The sequence below is a fragment of the Haemorhous mexicanus genome, chromosome 5 (assembly GCF_027477595.1).
Source record: "Haemorhous mexicanus isolate bHaeMex1 chromosome 5, bHaeMex1.pri, whole genome shotgun sequence".
Lineage (NCBI taxonomy): Eukaryota > Metazoa > Chordata > Aves > Passeriformes > Fringillidae > Haemorhous > Haemorhous mexicanus.
The window spans coordinates 54,042,906-54,068,006 of record NC_082345.1 but is presented as its reverse complement, the minus strand read 5'-3'; the positions used below and the strand labels follow the sequence as shown (position 1 = coordinate 54,068,006).

General features: G+C 37.3%; 1 protein-coding gene across 6 annotated transcripts in view; it reads right to left on the bottom strand.

The window, feature by feature from the left end:
• Window positions 1-25,101, bottom strand: part of PTPRZ1 (protein tyrosine phosphatase receptor type Z1) — a 131,800-nt gene that overhangs the window by 24,206 nt on the left and 82,493 nt on the right. For 4 of the 6 annotated variants that reach the window (XM_059847187.1, XM_059847188.1, XM_059847185.1 and 1 more), the window contains exons 8-13: window positions 24,670-24,820; window positions 19,202-19,386; window positions 18,368-18,494; window positions 12,027-12,070; window positions 5,854-9,424; window positions 2,125-2,269 (exon numbers count right to left, since the gene is read on the bottom strand). In XM_059847187.1, coding sequence (XP_059703170.1) covers window positions 2,125-2,269; window positions 5,854-9,424; window positions 12,027-12,070; window positions 18,368-18,494; window positions 19,202-19,386; window positions 24,670-24,820 — 4,223 coding nt within the window. Of the gene's footprint in view, window positions 1-2,124; window positions 2,270-5,853; window positions 9,425-12,026; window positions 12,071-18,367; window positions 18,495-19,201; window positions 19,387-24,669; window positions 24,821-25,101 lie in introns of those variants that run through there. The other 2 variants (XM_059847190.1, XM_059847189.1) reach the window with 2 other exon arrangements.

The following is a 25,101-nucleotide window of genomic DNA, read 5'->3' as shown; positions in this document are numbered from 1 at the left end:
TCAGAAAGTAGACAGATACTGAAAGAAATGGATAGACTAGGTTTGGATAGAAAACTCTCTCTAAAGCAATTTAAAAAAGTCTATCTGGACAGCAAGGCCACTAAAAAGGGCAAAGAATCTCCTTGTTTATTCCACTGTAATCATAATCATGCTGAAGAAATGAAAGGAAAATTACATTGCTTGAAAATTGCTTGAATTAAAAAAGATACATTAAACCAGAGTCATTAAAAATTGTGTATTTTCCTACAGGTAATTATTCAATCTTTAGACAATATCGCCATTAGAAGTTTTAATCCCTGTCAGAGAAATAAATATCTATCAAAAAAAAGATTTAAATTGTGCCTAATGAGATAGTGAAGAGATTGAGGAATTTCCTCAAGTGCTGATTAACAATTTCATTTTAAAAAAACCCCAAAACCAAAACCCAAACAACAGATGGTACAGAATTATTTTTCTGATACAAGTCATTAAAGTGAAGAAATAAACAATTTTGCCTTTCTTTAACCTTGAGAGACTGGAAGTTGTTGCTCTTGGTAGTTATTTGGTTTTAAACCAAATAACACACCTTTTGAATATTCTAATAAGGAGCTAATAGTGGGAAAAACCCAAAGCATTATTCATTCATGTGACCAGCTGAGATAGACCAATGGCTTTTCTGGACTACCATTGCAAAAGAAATATAGAATAACTTCTTGTAAACCTAAATGTTTTTATGAACTTTAATAAGTGAAAATAATTGGCCCAAATTAAGGAAAAAAAAGTGCAAGATAAACATTAACATCTAAGAGCAATTATTTCAAAACAAACTAAATCTATTAGAAAAATCGTACAGAGTTTCTACTAATATTTTCCAGGCTTAATGAAATCTGCATAGCAATGAAGTTAATATTCTGATTTTTTTCCTGTCTTTAATAAGAGGTGGGTGTTTGGGCAACTTTGAAAGAGGGCCATAAAGTCCTATCTATGATGCATAGTCTTTATGTTCCATTCCCCTGAAATAAGAAATAGTTACTGGTGTTATCATAATGCCAAGAGAATTTTGAGGATTAACAATAAAAGAGCTCCATATTTTATTTTGTAGTACACAAGAAATACAGAAAAGATTAAATTCAAGGCAAGAAGATATTCTCATTAACGGGATTTTTGTTTCATTTTGAAAGACCTGTTTTACAGAATCGTTCAGTCCCAGAGAAAGAATACAAAATGAACACAATGTTATTCGACAAAAACAAGCTTGTAACGTGTAGGATTACTAGAACTGCCTTGTACAATCTGGGTCTTTAAATGCATGGCCTTCTTTGGCAAATAGAAGAGATTTCAAATACTGCTCAGCATCAGGGATGAAACCCTTGGAAGTTGAATATGAACAATCATGTTGCATAACATGAATGTCACGAAAAGATTCTTAGAATGCAGGTGGGTAGCTGGAAATCCTGGGATGGAGAATAGAGTTATCCAACTAAGCATAATCTAAGAAATTACTCTTGCAATTATTATGGCAATTAACTACTACTTTGAAAAGCAGAAGAAATCTTTCTCAAGGTTCATCAGTTGAGTGTTTTTAATCATGGCAAAGACTGCCTGACTCACTAGCAAACTTGCCTGGAACTCAATTTCTCCAGCCTAGTCTGTTCAGGGATGGAATGAGTTCTGTCCCCATGTGGGACACACCCTGACAGGCTGACAGAAAACACAGTCCTGCTGAGGACAATAGATTCTCATTCTAAATTGATAACTACCTTTTTTAATAGGTAAAGGATTGGAAAGATAGTAAACAACCCCATGCCATGATGTCTATTTTTCTTCTCCCTCTTGTTTTTCTCAGTGCTCCATTTAGTCACTTGGTTTCTAGGCATCAATCATGAGTTATTGTTTACTAAGGTCTATTGATATAGGAATAAACTATTTGTAGTGGTTAAACCCTCTGGAAAAAAAAAATTGCATCTGAGTATTTTGTACAGAAACCACTTTATTTTGTCATCTTTATGACACCGAGCAATATGAAGGCAAGGTAAGAGACAAGATCCAATCTCCCTCCCGTAAACCAGCTCAATAATGCCCACCACATTTTTCAAATCATACCTCTTCAGAACTGAAAAAAAGATCAACCAAAATACAACTTACCTCCAGTAAATGAGAATACCCACAAGAATCACTAGACAGATAAAAGTCAGGGCTGATACGACCACAAGTGGTATAACTGTCTTCTTCTCTGATTCCAGACTCTCAGCTAGACCAATACGAGACTCATGGCTAATATTACTTGCCTCTGCAGTCAGAGAAAATTGAAACAGTCCAAGTTTAAATTCTGAGAAATGCACAGCACAGGTGAATGTGTCTTATAATGAGCTTACTTAATATCACTTACCTCTATTTTTTACTATGTACCGCAGAAAGTTTATACATTTGCAAACCAGCTTACAGAAGAGAAGCAGATAGAAGGTAAAGCAAAGTGTTCAAGCACATGTGACTCAGCCCTCCAGCAGTGGAGACTTCTCTTTGTAAGAATAGCAGACTGTTGTTAAAATCCAGAAGAAAGTTTTTTTATTTTAATCTGTTCTATTAGCTGAAAGCCAAATGAGTTAAGAAAGCTGAATACATAATATTGGAATGTGCACTGGAATTGATATTAAGCTGTCAGTCATATAATGCAAATCACTTCTCTGGCTAATAGGTTAATATAAAAATGATCTTGCAAAAGTCTTTATGTGCTTGCTGTATTGCAGTTTAGCTTTCTATATTTTTATCCATTGCCCATTCTGCCCTTATAGATACATCCTGCTTCCTTTGAATCCAATTGCCTCTCTCAACTATATTGGAGCTACAATTAAATTTCCCACCTCCATCTTTACAGGTGCTCAAATTATTATTTAGACATTGCTTTGGTTTCATATTTCTGTGAGCCATATACTGTTGGATGACAGAAATATTTGGACATGGGAATCTGTATGAAGATTAAAACAAAATATTTTATAATTTCATTAAAGAAGGAAACACAATGGTGGACAACACCAATACTTTATTTTTAGCTTTGGTCATACCTCAAGAAGTATTTCAAAGTTGTGACTTTGATGTAAAATAACTGACTTATTTCAATTTGTGCAGTTTACTGTAAGCATTATTTGAGTTAAAATGCAGAAATAAGCACTTTTGTGCATTCTAGAATTAAACCCCTAGAATGTTTTCTGCTTTTGCAGACAGTCCTAATGCAATGAATTTTCTGTATAAGAGCAGAATTTTGCTGTACAGAAAACATCTGCACTCCATTGGGATTTCAAGAGACCAATTCTACATGAATGAAAAGCTTTTACACAAAGAGAGGAAGGAATAGAGTTGGATCTGGGGGAAAAAAAAAAGACAGCAAATTACATGCTCTAAATAGGATGTGAAAAACAAATGGCTTCACACACTACAGATTTCCAGGCAGCTCTATTTTCTTCCATTTTCTTGAGTTTAGAAGCTTTCAGGATTTTATGTGCAAAAAGGTCTACACTCTAATTTTGCAGATGTCTTCTTGGTTTAAATTCAAAATACTCTTTAACACCCATATAAATCACTTCTCTTTAAATTCTACAGCTCAATGGGCAAAGTAATTGAAGGCACAAAGTTGCTTCTGAAAAATCTCCAGGTTTCTGTTGAGTATGTTAAAATTGGTGCTTCCTATTGATTCCAGAGAAAAACTATGTGCATGCATGAGAAAGCACAACAGGATTCCTTTGAAACAGTTAGACTTGCTTATGCAACTCTGGACCAATTCACAGCATAAAATCCAATCCTATCTGTGTGATGACAGTGTTCCTTCAAACTTCATGACCATATTCTGATTCCTCCTATGGGGAATGAAGCGCAGGCTTCTCCTGTAACAGAGGGTTTCTTGCCTACTTCATTCACTCCAATGATGGCAGCTGAAAAGGCAGTCTCAGCTACAGCAGATTTCTTTGATTTCTAATAACTGATGTGTTTGGAACTTTTGCATATTTCTTTCTCTTAATTTGTCTTAGTTTTTCAACAGAAGTTGAAAAGTTTGGGTAGGCACAGAGGTCTTATGGAGAAAATCCTAGTTCAGAACAAGCATAATTATGCCTCTACAGCTACAAGACTGGAAAATGTTTAAATGACAATGTTTTTCTGTAATGGTCACAATGAAAAGACATTTCACCAATTTCTGCAAAATCCACTGCAATGTATAAGTAAGTTCTCAGGTGAGAGATTAATTTTTGTGTTTGCTGCATTTCTTTGTAATTTAATTAAGCAAATATGCCTTTGATTTACAGGAGACCATGTTACACATGCTGAAATTGAATGTTCAGCTTATTTAAAGTCAGTATTTGGCACTGTGTGTTTGAAAAAATGTAATGAACATGAAATGATACTGTAGAGTGTCTTTCAGTAATATCTAGAAGACAAACTAAGCCTCTTGTACTCCTCCTCCAGTACTGTATAATCCTTTTTAAGTCACTATTGGTAAAAATTCAAATGACACCCATTATGTAAACTCTAGTATTTTATGGCAACACTCATTCATACCAATAACATAGGTTTTGAAATATTAATGCCATTTTTGCTTATTTTTGAAGGAGTATTATGCATTTTACACAAAGTAGTACCTACTTACCAGCGAACTAATTCACTTATTAATTCAGTTTTGTAACACCTACCTTGTTAGGACTCTTAGTAATTTCAATTTTTTTTATTCTCTTTTAATTTTCATTTTCTATTTTTCATATTGTTATATCCCCAACTATATCCAGTGTAAATTAATCACTTTTTCATATTAGTATTCTGTTGCTCATGAGAAATTCATCCTTATGTAATTCAACTGGGTATTTATTTAGAGGACTGGGCTGAAAACTTCCCATGCTTTGTGAATGCCATTTCTTAATGGGTTTAGTTGAATGATACTGCCCTCTATAGATAATGCAAGTACATAACAGAAGTTCAATTTATTTTCTAAAATACCAATTCAGCCTTGTTTATTGTTTGTTTTTTTTCCAAAGATCATAGATTATTTTTGACTTGCTTCTTTGATTTTCAATTCTCTAGCACAAGAAGGAATGAAAATCATGTGCCTGAATACTTCAGATTTTCCACAGTGCATTTTTAAATACAAAGGAATTGTGTTATGAGTTTTGACTTCTGACTTTATCCTTAAAATCATGGGTTGCAAATACTCTCACTGAATTTATGAGGAATAAATAAGAAAATAGCATTAAATATAAACATCTAGAGGAGAATCTGACTCTACTTTGGGAATATGCAAATCTGGCACAAAAATTCTGCATCTCACTGAAATCTGAAAGTAGCACACACAGAACAAAAAATGCATGTTTTTATGAATCAGAATAAAACCAGCATCTTCTTCCTTGTTCAGCCTCTTAGAAAACACAAAAAAATGTGCTGCTTTAAGTTTAAAAGAGAATATCAGAGGCATGTTTCCTCTGGCAGAGGCATGGTTTCCTCTGGTGGTATTTCCATAAGTGCAGCACTTGTCTTAGTACAAAGAATTCACCAGAGAATCTAATTCCCTCTCAAACCTTTGAAACTTAAATCAACAATTAGCACTGAAACAATTCTGGTTACAGATTTTGCACAACTCAACTTCTGCTGACAGTATGCATCTGTCCAAAAGCAGAGCATCAATCATCTTACTGAAGAATATTTCAGGAGCAGTTTTAAGTAGCCAGATAGCCAGCTCAGTATGAGCTCCTGTTCTCCAATGCTTCCTTAATCACACCCATCGGCACTGTTATGTTCTCCCTTTATTATCTGGAGATAAACCTTCTCATTCTCTACGGCACAAAAGTATCCCCTCACAGCTTCCCATGGTATTCATTAGACTTATCCAAAACTAACCTGCCTCAGAGATGTTGAACACTGATGAGTGATCACTAGTAACAGATGAGGCTGATGATTGTGATGATCCAGGAGTTAATTCTGAGTTACCTGCTTCAACTGCCCCTTCAGTGTCTCTCTCATTATGGTCAGGAAAACTGAAATCTGTTGAAGTTTCATTATCATTAAGGCTATCTGAGGTACCTTGGCCAGAACCACTTTCTTCATCACTTGTCAAAACAGCCCAAGACTTAGATTCTGATGTGTTTTGCAATTGGACACTAGAAGTCTGAATGTGGTTCTCCAAAATTTTCAGGTTGTTTTGTTTCTCAGGTATCGCATTCGCTGTCAAAGTTGGTATGGATGTATAATTACGTCTGTCCACGGCACGGTTTATCTGACTGTCAGATGCAGCAGTAGAAAACTTCTCTTCTTCAGGTTTTTCAGAATGTGAACTTAAAATTAGGTTACTCTGATCCTTGTTATTATTTACATTTGTATTTTCATCCTCTACTACCATATCCTGATCTTCTCTATGGGAAGTGCATGAGATGCAGTTACTTACAGGGAAGGCATCATCATATTCATCATAGTCCTCCTCAACTACAGAAGACCACAAATCAGTGCTGGACATAATACTGGGAGACAACCCAGAGGATTCGCTAGAAGGAACCACCAATCTATCCAAAGTTACAGGGATCTCACTTTTGGAAGGAACAGCCGTAACTGAAATAAGTATATTTGGTAAAGGAAGAGTGTGATGAACGGAAACATCAGGACCAGAAACAACTGCAGGCATATGAACAGGATCAAAACCAAGTGTGGAACTTGAAGAGACACTGTCAGCCTCAATTCTTTCAAAAACACTTGAAGAGATATGGCTGTCTGTAGGAGTTGCTACATGTGATGATGTGTCACCTGTTAGGAAGGGAGTTGCTGCAGCATTCGCTGCCTGGGATGGAAAGGCATTTGTATTTTCTAAACTGGTCAGCTGGAATGAAGCATCGCTACTGTACAATGAAGGCATAACCTTCTGAACATCTTCACTCTTAAATAAACTGGATGAAACGTATCTCTCACTTGCATAAGAAAAAGATAAACCTTGAAGTGACGCTGTGGGCTTACTAAAAGTGTTTGACATCATATCAGCCACAGAAGGTGCAGATGTAGAATGCAGCTTGCTTTCAGTTGTAGCAGAACCTGGTGCCATTTGATGCAATATTTGGTCAAATGTAGAACTATCTTTTTGAACCCTTGAGCTTTCAGCCAATACATGATCACTAGGCACAACTGCAGCTGTGTTAAGCAGAGTGCCATCGCCAGAAGATTGGAAGGAGGACTGCAGCAATGCTTCGTTATTTAATGTAGCTGAGGTCTCATAAAAGTACAGCTGAGTCGAGGATAACATTTTGCTATAAGCAGGGACAGAGAGAGCTTGATCTGAGCTTGCACTAAGCATAGGTTTAAGCAAAGTGTCATCAAAGGCTGGAGTTGTAACATGCAAAGGCTGAACAGAAAGGTGCTTTTCTGTAAGTTTACTAATATCATGATCAAATATCTTAGTAGTGGGAAAAGCAAGAGAGACTGGAAGGATTCCCTTTGTGCTAGAAACAGGAAGTGGGCTTTCTTGCAGAGACATATTCTGCTCAATTACAACATTATTAGAAACAGATGTTGAAAGTTCATGTATCACTTTACTTTCAGCACTGGAAGCCATTTCACTTAAAGAAGAGGAAATTTTCAGTTCTCTCTCATCTCCATATATAACATCACCTTTTTGAAGCATCTTATTAACATCACTAAACCCGGATGATTCATATGGAATCTCATCAACAAAATCAGAGGAAGAAACATTAAGTACTGTCATAGCATCTGTATCAGGCAAAAGGGACTCACTACCAGAGTATGCTTCAGACCAATCCGTGTCACTAGATAGAGAGTGCGTAGGCTGCAGCAAAGTATCAGCTTGTGATATTACAGAAGAAGGTTTATGCACCAGTACATTGTTATAGCTGCTAAATAAAGGATCTTGATGAAATACGTCAACAGAATCATGCACAAATTCTGCAGAGTCATAGGAAACAGTAAAGCTTTGGAGGGAGCCCGCATTACCAGACAAAGCGTAAGGAAGTTCAGACATTGTAGATAGTACATGCATATTTAAATCACTGCTGGATGGTTCAACTTGAGAAAATATGTGAGTTCTATTATGACCAAACATCAGTGTCTCTGAAGCAGCATGAGTGGTCTGATGTGACATCACATCAGCAAATTGAGCAAGGCTTGGCTGTATTAATGGATCACCCACTGCCAACGTCAAAGAAGCATGCAGGGACACCTTATCGCTTGCAACAGCTGGAGTAGCACTTTGTGGAAACATTTGAGAAACTGTATACAAACGGTGAAACATTTTACTACTGGAGGAAGCAGAGGAAAATGTAAGCAAAGGTACATCATCATAGGAAGACAGGGTGGGTTCAAATGACACATCAACACTGGGAAATACAGGTGTAGCATGCAAGGTCACATCACTATCTGATGTAGCAGGGGTAGTGTCGAGCATCTGAGAGTCAAACAATAAAGGGGTGACTAGAGGAAACACTTCACTACTGTAGGAAGGTTGAAGAGGTATCTCACCATTATAGACTGGCTGAGTTGTCTGAGAGAGTACCTCACTGGCAGCAGAAGCAGAACCATATTCTCCAGAGCTTGAAGAGATAGAATGAGGTGATAATTCAGCAGAGGAGAAAGCAAAGGTAGAATAATGTGGCAATTCTAAATCCGCATCTGAGGCGTCTTGTAAAACCACTGGGCTGCTTGTATAGGGCGCTGTGGTCGGCTTTAATCCCTCTAGATAAGCATCAGTGTAACTGGTCTGAGACAACTGCCCGCTAGGTGACGTATCAACAGATTGCCTTGTTGCATCTGTAGCATTACGAAACCATAAATTTCCATCAGTGGAAGAAGCATGCTTTGGAGGCTCATCGGAGCTTGAGGGTGCTACGACTTCTGAAACATATTTAATGGAGCCTTGGGAAAGAACATCATGCACACTTATATCTGGACTTCCTGAAGGAAGGGCATCTTCTTGGGAGGTCTCCTCTGTAACCAGCTGCGATGAAGAAGTGGCAGGAACTGAACTCCAAAAGTCATCAGATTCCTGATGAGGTTTAAAAGGAGACGGTAAGAAATCTTCGTCACTGTGGCCAGAGGTGGTTGTTCTTGTTGGCTCGGTGCCTGAAGAAAGATATATGAACTCGTCTTCCCTGCCTTTGGTGGAGTCAATGATTTGAGGAGGAATTCCAGCAATTGTTTGAGATTCCAAAAAAGGATCTTCCTCTTCAGAATTTTCACCAATAGGTGGAGAAGTAGCATAATAAACTGCTTTGAAAACATTATCCTTACCATGCAATTCTTCTCTTGTTAGGTATCTATGTGTTTTGGCTTCACTGGGTTTTGTTCCCAATTTTTCTTGACTGTAGCTGGATGTAATCACCTGAAAATCTCTCCTCAATTGGTTCATTGTACTGTCAGTGCTAGGAAAAACTGCAGTTTCTTCATCCACCTCTGTTTCCTTTTCATCAACTTCATCCTTTGAAAAAAATATCACAGCCGAAGACAATTAAAAATGTTTACAGACTCTGAACAGGAATGAAAACTAAACTGTAAAAATACATTTTCCTGGATCAATAAATCAAGAGGGGTAAAGCAAAACAATCTTTGAGAAGACTGTTGGTCTTAAACGAAAGTATTAACTGCAAAAACAGGTATCCTTTTTTATCTTGAAAAATGTTACTTATTTGCAATGAAAACAGAAAAATGCTGTGTCCCAACAACTTCTTCAATATTGTGTTACTTAAAATGTGTTTGAGAGGCAAAAATTGCTCACAGTATTTATTTACTTTATTAAGAAGGCTCTAACTCTTTCCTAATAAAATGCAATTGTATATGCAATATATAGCTTAGGTTGTATACACCTCAATGAAAAAATGGTTTTGTTATCAGAATGCCTTAGATGTTTGCACTAATATCCTCATGGAATTAAACTTTAATAATAACAACAGACTTTGTAAAATATATTTATGACCTCAATTCTGCTGAATTGTCAGATTATTCTGGAAGAGTTCACAATCCTCATCAAGACTGTCAGAGTTTCACGAGTGTTGTGAGCCATATTCCCTAGTCCTGTTATGACTCTTTGTTTTCTGAATATGAATGATGATGAATAACAATACTTTGTGCAAAATCTGTGTTAGAGTTTTGCCTTTTAAGGACATATCCAAAAGAAAAAAAAAAATTATGTGCCTGCACGCAATCAGGATTTAGGCAGTGCTTGAAGATCTAAGGTCAAATCTTTTCATCCCCTCTACAGCTTTCCCTACACCAAATAAAAACCATATCATTGAAGCACCTAACTCGCTCAGCAGGCATTTTTGTTTTGACTTAGACACAGCAGTCCTTGCAGTTCTGTGCTGTGGCCCCATCCAGTGCTGCACCAGAATCAAACCTGTCCCAGCCCAACTCTGCCATCCAGATTGAGGTACACTTTTAGTTTCTGAAGGGACCTGATTTGACAGGCACACATAGCCTAAGAGACAGAGCAGCACAGGGCCTCTTGCAAAATAGTTTTGGTTTTTTGGTTTTTTTTAAAAGATCTGGCTTGGTGATGTGGTGGAAATGCCACTGCCATTATTCAAAAGCATAATGCTGAGAGAAAACATCCAGCAGACAGGAGACAGGCACAGTCATCAATCTAACAACTCCCCAGTTTCCCCTATAGTTTAGGTTGAGTAGATCTCCCACTCCTGCATTGAACAGGGCACAGCAGGGAGAGTAATGTAAAAAAAACCAACAGCCTTTGAAAGAATGTGCCCAAGACAAAGAGCTGCCTAGTACGTTTTTGACTGAGGCACTCAGCAAACAGGAGTTGTGAGCTTTTACCCAGTCTCACCAGAGCAAGGGCTTTACCCACTAGGCTAGAGCTGGGCTTCACACTGCAGTCCCTCTTTGAACCAGGAATCCCTCACACATTCACACAACATAAGGTACCTCAGATGTCACTCTCAGGTTTGGATTTCATTGTAAGAACTAAATATCCAAAATGTACGGACAGCAGCACCAAGACTAATTGCCTTCAAACCTAGGCTAGACTCTTCAGGCCCATGTTTCTATTTCTGCAAGGAAATGTATGAACTTCCAAACTTTCTTGGTTCAAGTAAAAAATCAGTTGATGTTCACTGGCACCTAACAGATGCAATATAATAATCTAGATACATCAGAACAGAGATATTACTGTACTACTGGTTACTCAGTGTCCACAAATGCAAGGGAAGGTAAATAGAAAGGTAAGCACAGGCTGTGCTGTTTAAGTAAAAGGACTTGTCATGCAGTGAGAATGTTGTGGTCATAGACTGAAACTATAAATTAAAAATTCTGAGAGATTACTTGATATTACTTGATATTACTTGATAATTGCCCTACTGAAGTAACTGTCTATGATACACAATTGGTATTAGAGACTATTAAAAACTTAATAATGGCATTTTTACATCTCTCCTTGCTGTGACACTGGAGACCTAGTTACTGAATTTGAAGCCTCCAAAAGTTATCATAAGATCATCAAAAATTTTGTAAAACAGAGCTATACTTTCAAGTCTCACTTGAGTTCAAGAAGCAAATGAACCTCCAAGAATTTGTGAGTGACAGTTAAACCAACAGCACACTGAGAGCAGACACACTTGAATCTCTCTCTTCAGCACGACTATCATCCTCCCTTACTTTACTTTACTACATGATAAGACCACCAAGGACAAATCAAACTTCTCTTTAAATAAAAAGCCTAACACTGGATGGCAGCTTTGATTCTTTGATGAACAATTCTGTCAGACTTCACAGAGGGGTGATTGTAAACAGAGAGCTCCATTTTAAAAATATTTCGGAATATTCTGTGATATCCTTTACTTCGCCATGTACCTCAAACCCCAGAGAAATACTGAGGTATCTCCAGAGTTATCTAGGGAGAAATATAGCTCAAAGGCTACATATGCACATACATGCATATATATGTATACATAAATGCAGAAAATACACTCGTTTGGTGACATAGTTTTGTCAATTTTCACAGAATATAATTTCAATCTAGTTGAAATGCATTTATTTTAAATACACCCTTAAAAAACAAATGAATGCTATACCTCATATTCTTCAGTTTCACTCAGTTCAGGAATGAGGTCAGCCTCTATAAAACAAAAATACACACCGTATCATCCACAATTTTAAATAGACAGAATTCTGAATTCTGCAAGGACTCAACTGCCTAATTAACATGGTTATTGAGATAATGTCAAAGATTATTTGTAGGATTGTCTTTGGAGAAGTGGCCAACCCCCTGGATTAAGGACTAAGGGTAGCAACGCTCACTTATCTAGACAGGACACACTCATTCAGCCACAACAGTTTTGTCTGGCTCTATTTTGATACCATTGGGTTAGCACTTTTGGAGGAACCACATTTTGGCTAGGGAAAGCCAAGTTTACAAAAAAGTTTTCAATGAGAAATACAGTTTAATGCAGAAATACAGAAGTGAAAAAACCAGTAAGTCTGGGGATCAACTATTTCTCTACATTAAATCTGAAAGCTCTGGAGATATTCTTGTAAAATAATCTGTTCTATCATTTTCATATAGAAAATTCCCTATTTGTGCACCCAGGCTTGGACTTAGGTTCTAGAGCAGCAGCAATGTCATCACAATCAGTATTCAGCAGGCTGCATGCTTCTCCAGCAAGGCAGACCAAAGAGACCCACCCTTCCCAGTGCTTACAGCCTTTTTCATACTCCCACCCTACTTGACTTAATGTACAGACATAAAGCCAGTTGTATCACATCCAGAAAAAGTCCCTAATAAACAGATACTGCACTCTCTGTCAAGAACTACTCTAGAGTCTTTTGAGGCATTCCCAATTTTCAAAAATAAAAACCATTTGAAACAGGTTGAAGAAATTAATTTCCTACAACCCAGCTGAAAATCCATCTCTCCAAATTCAGAGGTAGTCTCTAGCCTTCTTTCTCCTTTTCTGCCAAATCCAGTGTTACACTTCTGGTGGTGGTCAGCAAGAGAGGCTTCACAGCAGGTTGAAAGAAACATCCACCTCTCTGCTAGGAACTGGCACAGGTCTTCAGTGAGGAAATCTAACACCCCTTCCAGAGCACTAATGCACCTTATGGCTCCTTAGGTCCACAAAAAGGCCCATATCCATTCCAAGTCTTTCCAAGGCTTTCTCCTAAGCCATGTTCTAGCACTCTTTCTGCACACAAGTGCTAGCACATATTCTGAGGGCTGATTTGCACTAGGTGAAAATGCCAATCTCTTAGCCTGGAGAGCAATTCTAACAATACTATCACACACAGCTCCACATCTGCATTTCCTTCATAATCCCCAAATACAGCTTGTTCAATACACTAGGATAAAGATTCAATTTCTATATTTCTCTTTTTTGCAAAGTCAGATGGAGATCTATTACTTAATTTGTATTCTCCTTGGTCTATCCATATCCACCTTTCAAAACAAATTAAGATGTGCTATAGGCAACATACATGAGATGAAGTTTATCAAACTAGTAAGATCAAACAGTATTATTTGTAGGTTATAGCATGCAAACAGATTTTGACTAAGCAATGCTGCACAAAATCTTCACAAATTGTCCTTTAGTAACAAACATCTATAAATTACCAAATATGGAACTGATCTTTCTTTAGCTAGATAGATAAAAAAATTATCTTACCTCTGACTCCTGAGGCCTAGGAGGCTCTGGGACAGGGTGAGGAGGGGAGTGGAGGGGAGGAAGGGGCGGATGAGATAATGATATTCCCTGGCTTCTCAATGATACAAATCAAATACTGACATTAGTCTGAATGCCTTCCCATAATACACCCACACCATGTACTAGGTATTTAACAGACTCCTCTGAAACGTGTTTTTAGCACAGAGGAATTCTATCCCTACTTTTCTGTGGTTACTATTCTTGAGTTGAGCTTCAGTCAGACTCAGTCACAGTTCCTCCTGTTTTCTCAAAGGAGAGGCTTTAACATACATACATACATATATATATATATATATATATATATATATATATATATATAAAAAGAACCTCTTTATTAACAAAAACAGTAAATCTCCAGGAACTTTATAAAGAATATTTAAATTTAGATGGTCATATAAAATTTATTTCTCAAAAGTATTAGAGACACACACTTACAGAAGTTCTATTAATCCTGCTGCTGAGCTTTTGATTTGACAGGAGATTACAGAAATATAATAACATCCCCCATCCAAGGTAAACAGCCACACCCTCCAAAAGGTTGATAAACAAGCTTGTTTATTTTTTCTGAAACTACATATTGATTATTCTATAGTATACATTTTAAAATAAAATAATTAAATAATTAGTTAGAATTCTGTAGAGGTCTTTTCCTAGTCCATTTTAGTGACAGGTGAAGAAACAGCAGAAAAAATACAGAGAAGTAATGATTTCCCAAGATTTTTTCAATGGAAATATAAAAAAAATCCCTTTAAACAATGCGATTTATAATCATAGAATAATGCGCACAACAAAAACTCTCTTCATTTCTGTATTGACATGCAATAAATGGCATGGCAAGAACAAATGTAAAGCCTGTTTCTTTGGATTAAATTAGTTTTCAGATTTCTACTTTTATCAGTACAAAATTAGAAAAAAGCCTCCCCTCAATCAGACATTTAACATACGCTTAGTGCTTTTTAGGACAAAAATCACAAAGACGAGTTACAAAGAAGTTGCATAGTTAGATCCCCACAAAGCATTGCTGCCAGCACGAGCTGCCAGGCAGGAGACAGCATTTGAGAGCTATGTCCCAGCATGCTGGGGGTTTTTTTGACAAACACCAACTGAAGTCTACACAAAGGAATAGGAATGGGGAGTTATATTCTAATCTTTCCTCTCCTGTGTCAGCAAAAGCATGTAAGTACCACCAGTATTAGCTACACAACAAACTACTGCACAACCTTCAGATGTTCCATACAGATGTCACCTAGAGAGTCGAGGCACACATTTACATAGCTATTCAAAATCCAATTCTAAGAACAAATGAAAAATTTGTAAATAAATTTGATATTTATCAAAGCTGATTAAAATACATTATACATGATTCCCTAAATTTTCAGTGGACATTTTTTAGCTACATCAAGTAGTGCATTTGTTGGCTTTCACTAAGTAGAAACTAACTGGAAAAAATTTTAACCTGCACACACACTGTATTACAAGATGAAGGGCTGCAATTCTGAAGAGTTCAGGAAAAGCCTAGAGAGCAGAGGTCTGCACTGTGGTGGCTTGCCCAGTGTCATTAAATTACAGCTCCTGAGGCTTCCACAAACTGAAGCAGAGACCCAAAGTGGCCCCAAAGAGGTCCCGGTCCTTCATCTATCTTACAAAACATTGCTGAGAACAAGACCCTTGGATCTGTGGATCACCAGAGCCTGCAGAGCCCTCGCTGACCATAGGGGATGCACCAGACTGGGTGGGGAAAAGGCATGAGAAACACTCTCTTGCAAATATCTCAAGAAGGAAAGCCTAAATCAACAGTCCTGAGCTTTTTGAATACCAGAGCTCATTAGAAGTGGCCTCTCCAAGGACAGAATTCTTCCTGGAAAAGGGCCCATCTAATGGCTCCGCATGACTCACGCCTTGCTTTAGCTCTTAACAGGAAGACTAATTGATCTGGAGGTGACTGTAGTGAATTTCATCTTAATTAAACTGGATTACTCAGAGTAATTCTTGAAAATGAAAGATTTAATTTATGCTTTATGTGTGTCAACTTTATTTCATGTCTTCACGGTGAAGATAACTTTTCTTTCATAAATTCCCAAGCAGGAGCTCCAAGAAATCCCCTTTTGTCTCAAGATCTATAAAGCAGATCACAAAATCAATTTGATGTTATAGTTGTAATCAGCAAGCTGCTCTGAAGAAATCTTTTTTATTAGATATCTACATTCCCATATATCTGTTTTCTAATATTAGATATATTATAATTAAATATGAAAATATTTTAAATATTTGCAACAGTTAATTCAGGTGTAAATAATTAGTAAAATTAATTATGCAAATAAACATTAATGTTAGAAATTAATGGAAGAATTTTTCCTATTTTAAAATTGTATCCAGAGTTGATACAGCATCTAAGAAACTTACTTATAGAGCAACGTACACTGTTAGAAATCATACTAATTACGTGAGAGGAATTTTTCCCTGAACTTTCTTTATTCAATGCTTTCAGAAGTATCACTGTGGAAGTGCCAAAAGAAAAGAACCAAATTAGTTTTAATAACTTTGTGTCCATTTCAGACAAGAAGCATGTCAGTGAAACTTCTGGATTTTTTTTAAACAGACAAATATTATTTTCAGTATTTAATTTTTATTTAAAAACTTTGCTCTCTTTTTATTTAAATTTTTTTAAAATTTAAAACATCAAAGTCGAAATTAATTATTACCTGTGTAAAAAGACTTGAGAATATCAAACCTTCAGTCTGATATGTAACATTTATTATAACGAATATAACACAGTCTGAAATATAACCTCTATTGTACCAAATTCTCTTGTCTGTGCATACAGACATCTCAGAGAAATTTCTGCTGATGCTGGAAGGTGAAGTATATAATTTTCCAGTATATATTTCCCTCCCTCTTCCTTCTAGTGGAATGAATGCAAAGCCCCTGCTCTGCATGACTTCAGCACAAGCACAGCAGGGGTGCCGTGCTGGCCGGTGGCACCTGCACGGCTGGCCAGCCCCTGGCTGCCCAGTGCCTCGTCCTCCTCTTGCTGGGGCTGCTCCCCAGCAGCACCTGCTCCTGCCACAGGTGCACTGGCAGTGCTTGCCCAGCCCCAGTACCCCTGGCTCTCTCCCTGCCTCTGCACCCATGTCTCCTTCCAAAGGGATTCACGGAGCACAGCGGGGTTGGACGCAGCCCATCCTTACAGCAGGGATACAGCAGTCGCAAGAGGAGGGTGGTTTATCCTTTGGATATCACCTCCACTGGACTTTGTCTTGCAATATGTATTTTCAGAGGTTCTACAGTTGTGATGGCAGCAGACTACTGACTTGATTTGTTGTTAAATGATGGTAACACTGTGCTGCCTATTTGTCTTTCCATGTAGAAATGGATGTGGGGGACGTAGATGAACTCTCATCTGAGAAAAAACACTTCAAACACAAACCCAGAAAATTCTGGAAAGTAAGTGGAAGAATATACTATCTAAGAGATGGATAAAAGGTAGACAGAAGTGAGAAATGTCAGGCAGAACGTCAGAACCTTGTTGTGGACTTTTTAGAAAGCTAAAGAGAAATAGGAAAATTCTGGTAGATACTAACTTAAGACCCCAAAATACATTATTATTCACCGTGTTTGAAAGACAAGTGAAATCTTTATTAAAAATGTGTATGTGCTATACCTGATGCTGTGTCCTCCTCCTACAGAGACCAAATGATGATAAGCCTATTTACCCTTATTAATCCAGAATTCATGTGGTAGAGATTGTTGAGAATCACATTCTCTCTCACTGTAATGGAACGTGGCTCCATTGAAATGAAAAACTGTCCTGTTTTCCCAAGTTCACCACCACATCACTAATGACCTTGCTGCAGCTAAACAGACATACATAAGTATAAAACTGAATTTACAGAATAAACAAACAACAAAATCCAGGCCCTTAGATTAAAAAAAAAAAAAAGCTCCTAACATGATCAAAAGCCATTTGATTTTTTTCTATTATTAATTATAGTTTTCTTATTTAAAAACACAGCTCTCACTCACTTTCATAGGCACTGAATCTGATGCTAAAAATTACACCAAATTTAAGGAATTATTAAGGATAAGATAAAGCTTCATGCTACAGTTTTAAGTTATTTCATATTTACCAGCAGGCAGAAGAAGCAAATCTGGCTGTGAAATCATTAAGATTTGTTCGTTAGGCCTTTTGATTTTTTTGCGAGGCAGCATTAAGAAGCAAGGGAATTCCATCATCACAAGTCTTTTGAAATCAAACTCCAAGTATTCATAAGAAATCAAATTTCAAAATCATTAATATAGACTTATAAATCATATAGTGGGGTTTTATTGCTTGATGCCTTAATACTTTGGCAGTGTGGATTAATTTTGAGAGGATGCATGAGCCACAGAGAAATAATACCAAACATGGTTTTATTTCCCTACACGTCTAAAAGGTACACTTGTGAGATTTGTGAGAGATTTGAAATCAAGTAGGTGCTTTTCAGAATAATCTTAGAATTAAAAACATGCAGTTTTTTTTATAGGTAATGTTTAAAAGGAATTATGTCATGTAAAATATCATTAGCAAAGGACATGCCAAAGGTTAACTGCAGTGATTTTGAAATTTCATTTTGGCATAATTTGGAAGTCATGCATTTTAACTGGTTTGCAAACAAACTACTTCAAATACAGGTTTTTCAGCTAAAAGGGATCACTAAACTCAAAAGACCACTTACCTGCATCCTCTAAAGGCATATCGACAATGACTTGGTCGCTGTATTTTCCATACAGACCATTAGAGCAAACAGCAACTATCTGAAGAACATAACTTGTATTGGGCAGCAGATTGTTTAGAATAGCCCCCTAAAAGAAAAAAAAAAAATATATTTAATAATTTACTTGCAAATATTTACTTTCAAAGAATTTGAAAATATTATTTTTTTTATAACACATTTTTCTTAAGAACCACAAAGCTCCCTTCTCCTAATATTATAATGTGTGCTCTTTTATTTTATTGTCACAAATGGCTTTCAGTAAAATTAAAAAAAAACCTTGTGACTTTTTACATGGAGGATAACCAACCAAATAAGAATTTAGCATTGAACACAAGTTTAGGTAACGTTATGTCTGATGAGTCTTTAAAGAGGGTTAGAGGAACAGACCTCATTAGTAAAATACCATGAAGCTGTAATCAGTAACTTAGTATTTATAGCAGTATAATTGAATTGAAGCTCAGTAGTTGTTTGTGTAGGTCATTCTTTCACATCCATGAGCAATGAATTACAGGTTATTATTGACTGACAATTGGGTTTTATGGCTAGAGAGCTCTGTGATTGACATGCTCACAGCAAGTACAGGCAAATCAAAGCAGCAATCTTTAGAGTTTTTCCCTGTTCCAGACAAGAGAAGTTTCTTCTTTTGTTTTAAATGGTCTTTGTGGCTTTATAGCCAAAAGATGAGATCACTTCTCTTCAATCAGCTCCCAGCTACAGTTTAATCCGTCACAATAATTAACAGTGAGTTGTTACACCATCATCCCTTTTTATGAAACTTGAAGAGTTTACAGTTACCAAGTCCTGATACCCATCTGTCAGAAACTCATGCTTAGTCTGGTCTTCTCCATCCAGCTGTTGATAAAAGACAGCAAATCTCTCAATTGTGGTGTCGTATACAACACGAGGTCTTTCCCATGTAACAAGAAGACTAGTATAATTCTTTGGATCAGATTGAACATTTTCAGGTTCTGAGCTGCAAACTGGAAGAAAGAAAAGAGGAAAGAATATGATTTTTATCAAATGGTACAAGTAAATCTACTAAAATCTTGAGATACTTCCTGAGAAAACTAATGAAAATCTTTTTGTGTGCCTCGATTTTAGCTTTCTACTAAAACATCTGAAATGCCATGCCATTGTAAACAGCACCAGTATTTAAACACTAGATTTCCAAAAGCAAGTAAAGTTGAGACCTGAGTTTCCTCTCCCTGGCTCTAATAACATATTTTGTGAAATATTAGTATCCAGTTCCTAAGAAATAAAATATAAATGATAAAACATAAAGATTCTTATATCTGTCCTGGGAATCAAAAACTCTCAACAATTCTACTTTTATGGCTCTATGAAAGTAGCACTAGAAGAGCTGTATACTCTCACACTACCTATAATAGACTAATCTACAGTAGATTGGTTTTAATGGTTAAAGGTAAACCTATCACCTGGATTTCCCCTCAAGGATGTTTGAATCTTTTCATAGTACTTAAAGAAGAGTGAAAAAGTAAATAAGAAGAAGGTAAGCATTGCATTAGCAGCAGTCATTAAATGTTACTATATTTTAAAGCTTGTTATTGTATTTTTATCTTGAATTGGAATAAATGAGGAAACATTTTTTACATCTCATAATGTACTTAGAGCAATATATGAATATCTAGAAAAAGAAAGCAAAAAACCCTCTTTAGCTTACTAAGAAAACAGGTGCAGATCCTTTGGAGTTTTCTAAAGAGAAGCGAACACCAAGATGCCCCAAGGCTTGGGGGGACGATGCTGCATTTTGAAACCGAAGTCCTTCAGCTTTGCATTTCGCCACTTGAACACAAGGGGACACTCAAACCCCGCCAAAATATTTGTCAAAATACTTTCTCCTATTCCCCAGGGAAGGTGGGAAGTTCTGAGCAGCTTCCGCCTGAGATAGGCAATGGAAAACAAGCAGCAAGGCTTTCCTAATTTCTCTGTGTGTGTAAGCTAATAGCAGAGGCAGCATCAGTCTGTGTAATTTAGGTGAATTCCCTTTCTGTGTTCTGAATCTACTTGCTATATAACTGATACATAATTTTATTAATTACACTTAATTATTTCAATTGATGCAAAGAAAGAGCAAGTTTTAAAAAAATCTCATGTTGTGTACATTCCATTCCATGCCATTCCATTCCTGTAATTTGTCATTCCTCCCCATTTCCACCAGATGGCAAGGAGAAATCATTAGACTAGCCCTTGTCAATTCTGAGCATGAACGCTTAGAATGTAAACAGATTTCATTTTTTTCAATGAATCTAAAGATTCCTCAGCTATTTCTTTTCAAAGGGGTTTAAAATTCTTGTCAAAATGATTTTTTTATAATATAAACACCAAGCTTCTCAGCATTCCAAGTTTTTCTCTACAGTCTTTTTTCCTCCCTTCATCTTTTTTGCTTATGAGAGAATTTGGTTCTGAAATCTCTGCATTCAGTTACATAGAGCAGTATTATAAAACTTTTAAAGGTACAAGGTTGGTGCTTCTGGTGTTATTTCTTTGTTTTCTTTTTTCCCTTTCCAGATGGTTCTTCTATTTTTTCCCAGGAAAAAAGTCTTCCTTTTTGTTCTCCTCCTTTTGATGTTAATCTCAGAAATGACTGACAATATTACTACATGACAATCATTTATGTATTATTTCACCTCCGTTTCTTCCCAAAATGTTTTCTCTTGCCCTTCCTCTGATGTCTCTTTGTAAATCATCCTGCTGATCCCTTTTCTTTCCTACCAGTCAGTAACACAGAAGTACTTTGTCTTTTCTCATTTTCCTTCTCCAGAGATTAGAAAGGAGACCACATGACAACTTACCTAATTATGTACTTCTGTTGTCATACCGACTTTTAGAAAATCTGAGTAAAGAGACTGCAAGAAAGGGAGCTCTTGAGTCTCTTACTACTCTGAAGGACAAATTCACAGAAAAATTTGCAGAAAATTCACAGAAAGTCAGAGGCCTACTCAAACCCCTGCTACATTTGAAGCCAAGTCTCTGCTTGCTCCAGGTGAATACTTAGATTCTGGTTTTGCGTATCACATCATGTTGTGCTAATGCATCTATCTTTGCTTATTCTCCTGTGGAATAAAATGATACCCATGTAACTTAGGAAATTTTCATCTAAACTTAATTGCATCATGGGGAACCACTGGGGTACATCAGCCAAATCATTGCCAAAAGCTGCCTGGGATATGCTTTTGACCAGAAGACCTTTATAACCTGCCCAAATTTGGCTTTTTTGCCTCCACCTTTCTTGTGCTCTTCTACTTCAGTTAAATCTATGTTTGAGATTATGTTTTCAATTCAACTTTTCAATTGTTGAAGCCATGAAATCACTTCATTTACATTCAGATATTCAGGGGCCCTGCAGTGTGTAGCAAAAAGATCTTTTTTTACATTCTAGATCTACACTGTCTCTGTAATGGAGGTGGAGCAGCCCAGCAGATGTCTGCTGGGTTGACCTTGGGTGGCCACCAGGTGCCCACCCAGACACTTGCCCACTCACCCTTGTCAGCAGGGCAGGGCAAGAAATTAAGAGGATAAAGCTGATGGGTCAAGATAAGGACAGAGATTGCTCGCCAGCCACCATCATGGGCAAAACAGATTAGATTACCACCACAACAAATTAGATTTATCACCAATAAAAATAGAGTAGGATAGTGAGAAACAAAACAAAACTATGAAACCTCCCCACCCTTTGCTTCTTCCCAGGCTCAACTCCACTCCTGGTTCCTTCACCTCCCCACTCCCAGAGGCAGAGGGGAATATGGAATGGGAATTGCGGTCAATTTATAACACTTTGCCGCTCCTTCCTCATGCTGTTCCTCTGCTCCAGTGTGGAGTCCCATCCACAGAACACAGTCCTTCATGAATTCTCCAGCCTCTGGACAGTCTTTTGGGAACAGACTGCTACACTATGGGTCCTCCTTAGGGTCAGAGACCTGACAGATAATCTGCTCTGCATGGGCTCCTCCCCACAAGCCACAGCCAGCAGCCTGCTCCCGCATGGAGTCTCCACAGTCTGCCACAGGACAGGCTGCCTCACCAAAATCTTCACCGTGGGCTGCAGGGGAATCTCTGCTACTGGAACACTCCTCCCCTTCTTCCTTCTCTCACCTGGGTGAGACAGAGCAGTTTCCCATGTCTCCCTCACTCCTCACTGCTGTGCAGCTTTGTTTTCCTGGAGGTGCTGCCACCATGGCTCCCAGTGCCCTGAGATGGGTGGGCTGGAGCCAGCTGGAATTGTCTGGGCTCTGGAATTGTCTGACTCGGGGCAGCCCAGGGCTCTCCCCACAGAGACCCCCCCCTGTACCCCCCACTGCCAATGCCTGCGTGGGGCACCTGCACCCACCGCACTGTGCCAGTGGAAGTGTCCCTCACACACCTGGGAATCTGAGAATTCACAATAAAGTCATGTGGACTGAGGAACGTGAAAGGGTGAATGCACGAGCCCTGACTCCATGTCTCACAAGAGAATTTAACTGAGACAGCTGCTGAACTTTATGTGGTTGTATTTCTCATGGGAAAACAGGCTGGCTAGTACTTTTTATCAATAGATATTGTCAGTCTCGAATTTTAAGAACCCATTGTTTTTTATACCTTATAAATCCAGGAAGAGAAATAAGAGTTAGGTTTCAGACCTTATTTCCAAGGCCTTACCAGAAGGGTGGAGCAGATGGAAAGTCACCCAATGTGCCCAGTAGCCACCACAATGGTTCTCAGGTTTACAGGAATAAACAATGATTTTTATTATAAATGGATTTGCATGCCAGCTGAGGTTGGTGGAGATTAAGCATTACAATTTCAAACCACTTTTTTTTAGGTGAATCCTCAAGCATGGCTGTAAGGATTAGCTATTTTAATCTTCTTTAATTGCTACATACATATTGCATAGGGAAATTATGTATATCACTAGGCAGGTTTGGGGAATGAAGCATCTACCATGCCCTTAGTAGGACTGTGCTTGTACACCAAAAATGTTGGGGATATCACTGTGAGAAAATTCCTGAAAATATTTCCTGAAATTACTTTATAATTGAATAGAAAGTTCCTTCTAGCTTTTCTAAGAAAACTTAGTTCAACTTATGAACTGTCATGTATTAATTACAGCAATAAATCAAGTATTTAATCCTACTGCCTAATGAGAATCTACACTGAATACAACAGGATAAAATTGGGATTCTAGGTTTCACAACACAAAATAATTTATCAGTTATCTACCTGAGTAATAATCAGTCTTGGCATTTCTCATACATCCTCTAAAGGGATTAAAAAGATTATTTTTTTCTATTGACTACTATAATATTAAACATGAATAAGCCTATTGACTCTTAGAGACTTTGGCATTTGTGTTACAGCTCTTACATCTGAACATTTAACTTTAATGATTCCTAGGGTTTTTAAATTTTGTCTAAAATTAGAAGGAAAAATAAAAACACTTCTCTAATGTTCTTAAACAAATCCCATAGTTGCATTTGTGTGCTTCTATATACATGATCACATAAATATGTAAAAGTACATGTATGAAACCACACTTCTAATCTGGAGAACACCTACAGCCTGTGCTTAAGTCATCTGTTCAAGTCTAACTAAACACAGTTCAGTGAAACTGAGTTAAAGAATCTGCAGGTATTCTCACCCAACTAGTAACACAGTGCTTCCAGTTTAGAAGTTTCCGGTACATTCTTTTGTGCTTGTATAGGAATCATTGACTTCCATATTTAGGGCCAAATCTTGCTTCCCACTACATAATGTACTATTTTGGTCACACAAACTTCTCAAATCTCCCTGAAGTTTTAGGTAAGACCGAGAACAGAATCTGGTTTCTAGAATTCTCTCCATCCATCACTTTTTAAGTAAACCACGTGAAATTAATTTGGTGACAACTCTTCAGTCTCTATTGAAAAAGCATCCACACTACACGGTAAAGAACCACATAAGTTTGTAAAACAAAATACTCTTGCAGTCTCTGAAAAGGCAACTTTGTTGAAGTCTGAAACACATTAAAAGGGCACTGTAAGGAAGCTTGAACTGACATGATTTTCACTGAATTCTTGGTCAAGACAACCATTTAATTTTCCACTCCATTTAATCTGACATGTTTTATGATTGCTGTTTTTTTTCTCTGAAGTGATAGATTTATGACTAATAACACAGTGTGCTACTTTCTACACAATTTAAAATGAGTAACTGCATACTTGGATGAATCTTTTACTGAAAATTGTCTTTTAACTTGCAAAGAAAGGATGGACAATTCAGTTAAGTACCTGCTTCATGAATTTCTTCTTGTCCAGTGTAAGAGGAAAACACTTGCCCAAAGAACTTATATTGCTGCTCTCTGAAGTTGTTTTGCAGGTAGTCCATCAGCATAACGTAGCCAGACTGCTGCATTGTGAGCACTTCACAGAATACAGCTAACTAGAAGACGAGAGGAAAAAAATAAGTTGGAAACCATAAAACTTGATCAGATTCTTCTAATAGGCAAGAAGCTCCGGGAAAAAGATGTTGGATAAAGTCTCACAGTTGAGTTATCCTGCATGGCACTGAGCTTTTCTTCCACTCTATCAGTAGAGCTAATGTTTTACTCCACAAGTATTTTCCAACCACTCAGCTGTTGGAGCTATGCTCTGCTCAGCATCACAATGTGGCTGGGGGAATATCCAAAAAGTGTTCTGTACTCCCTTTTATCTGAGCTCCAA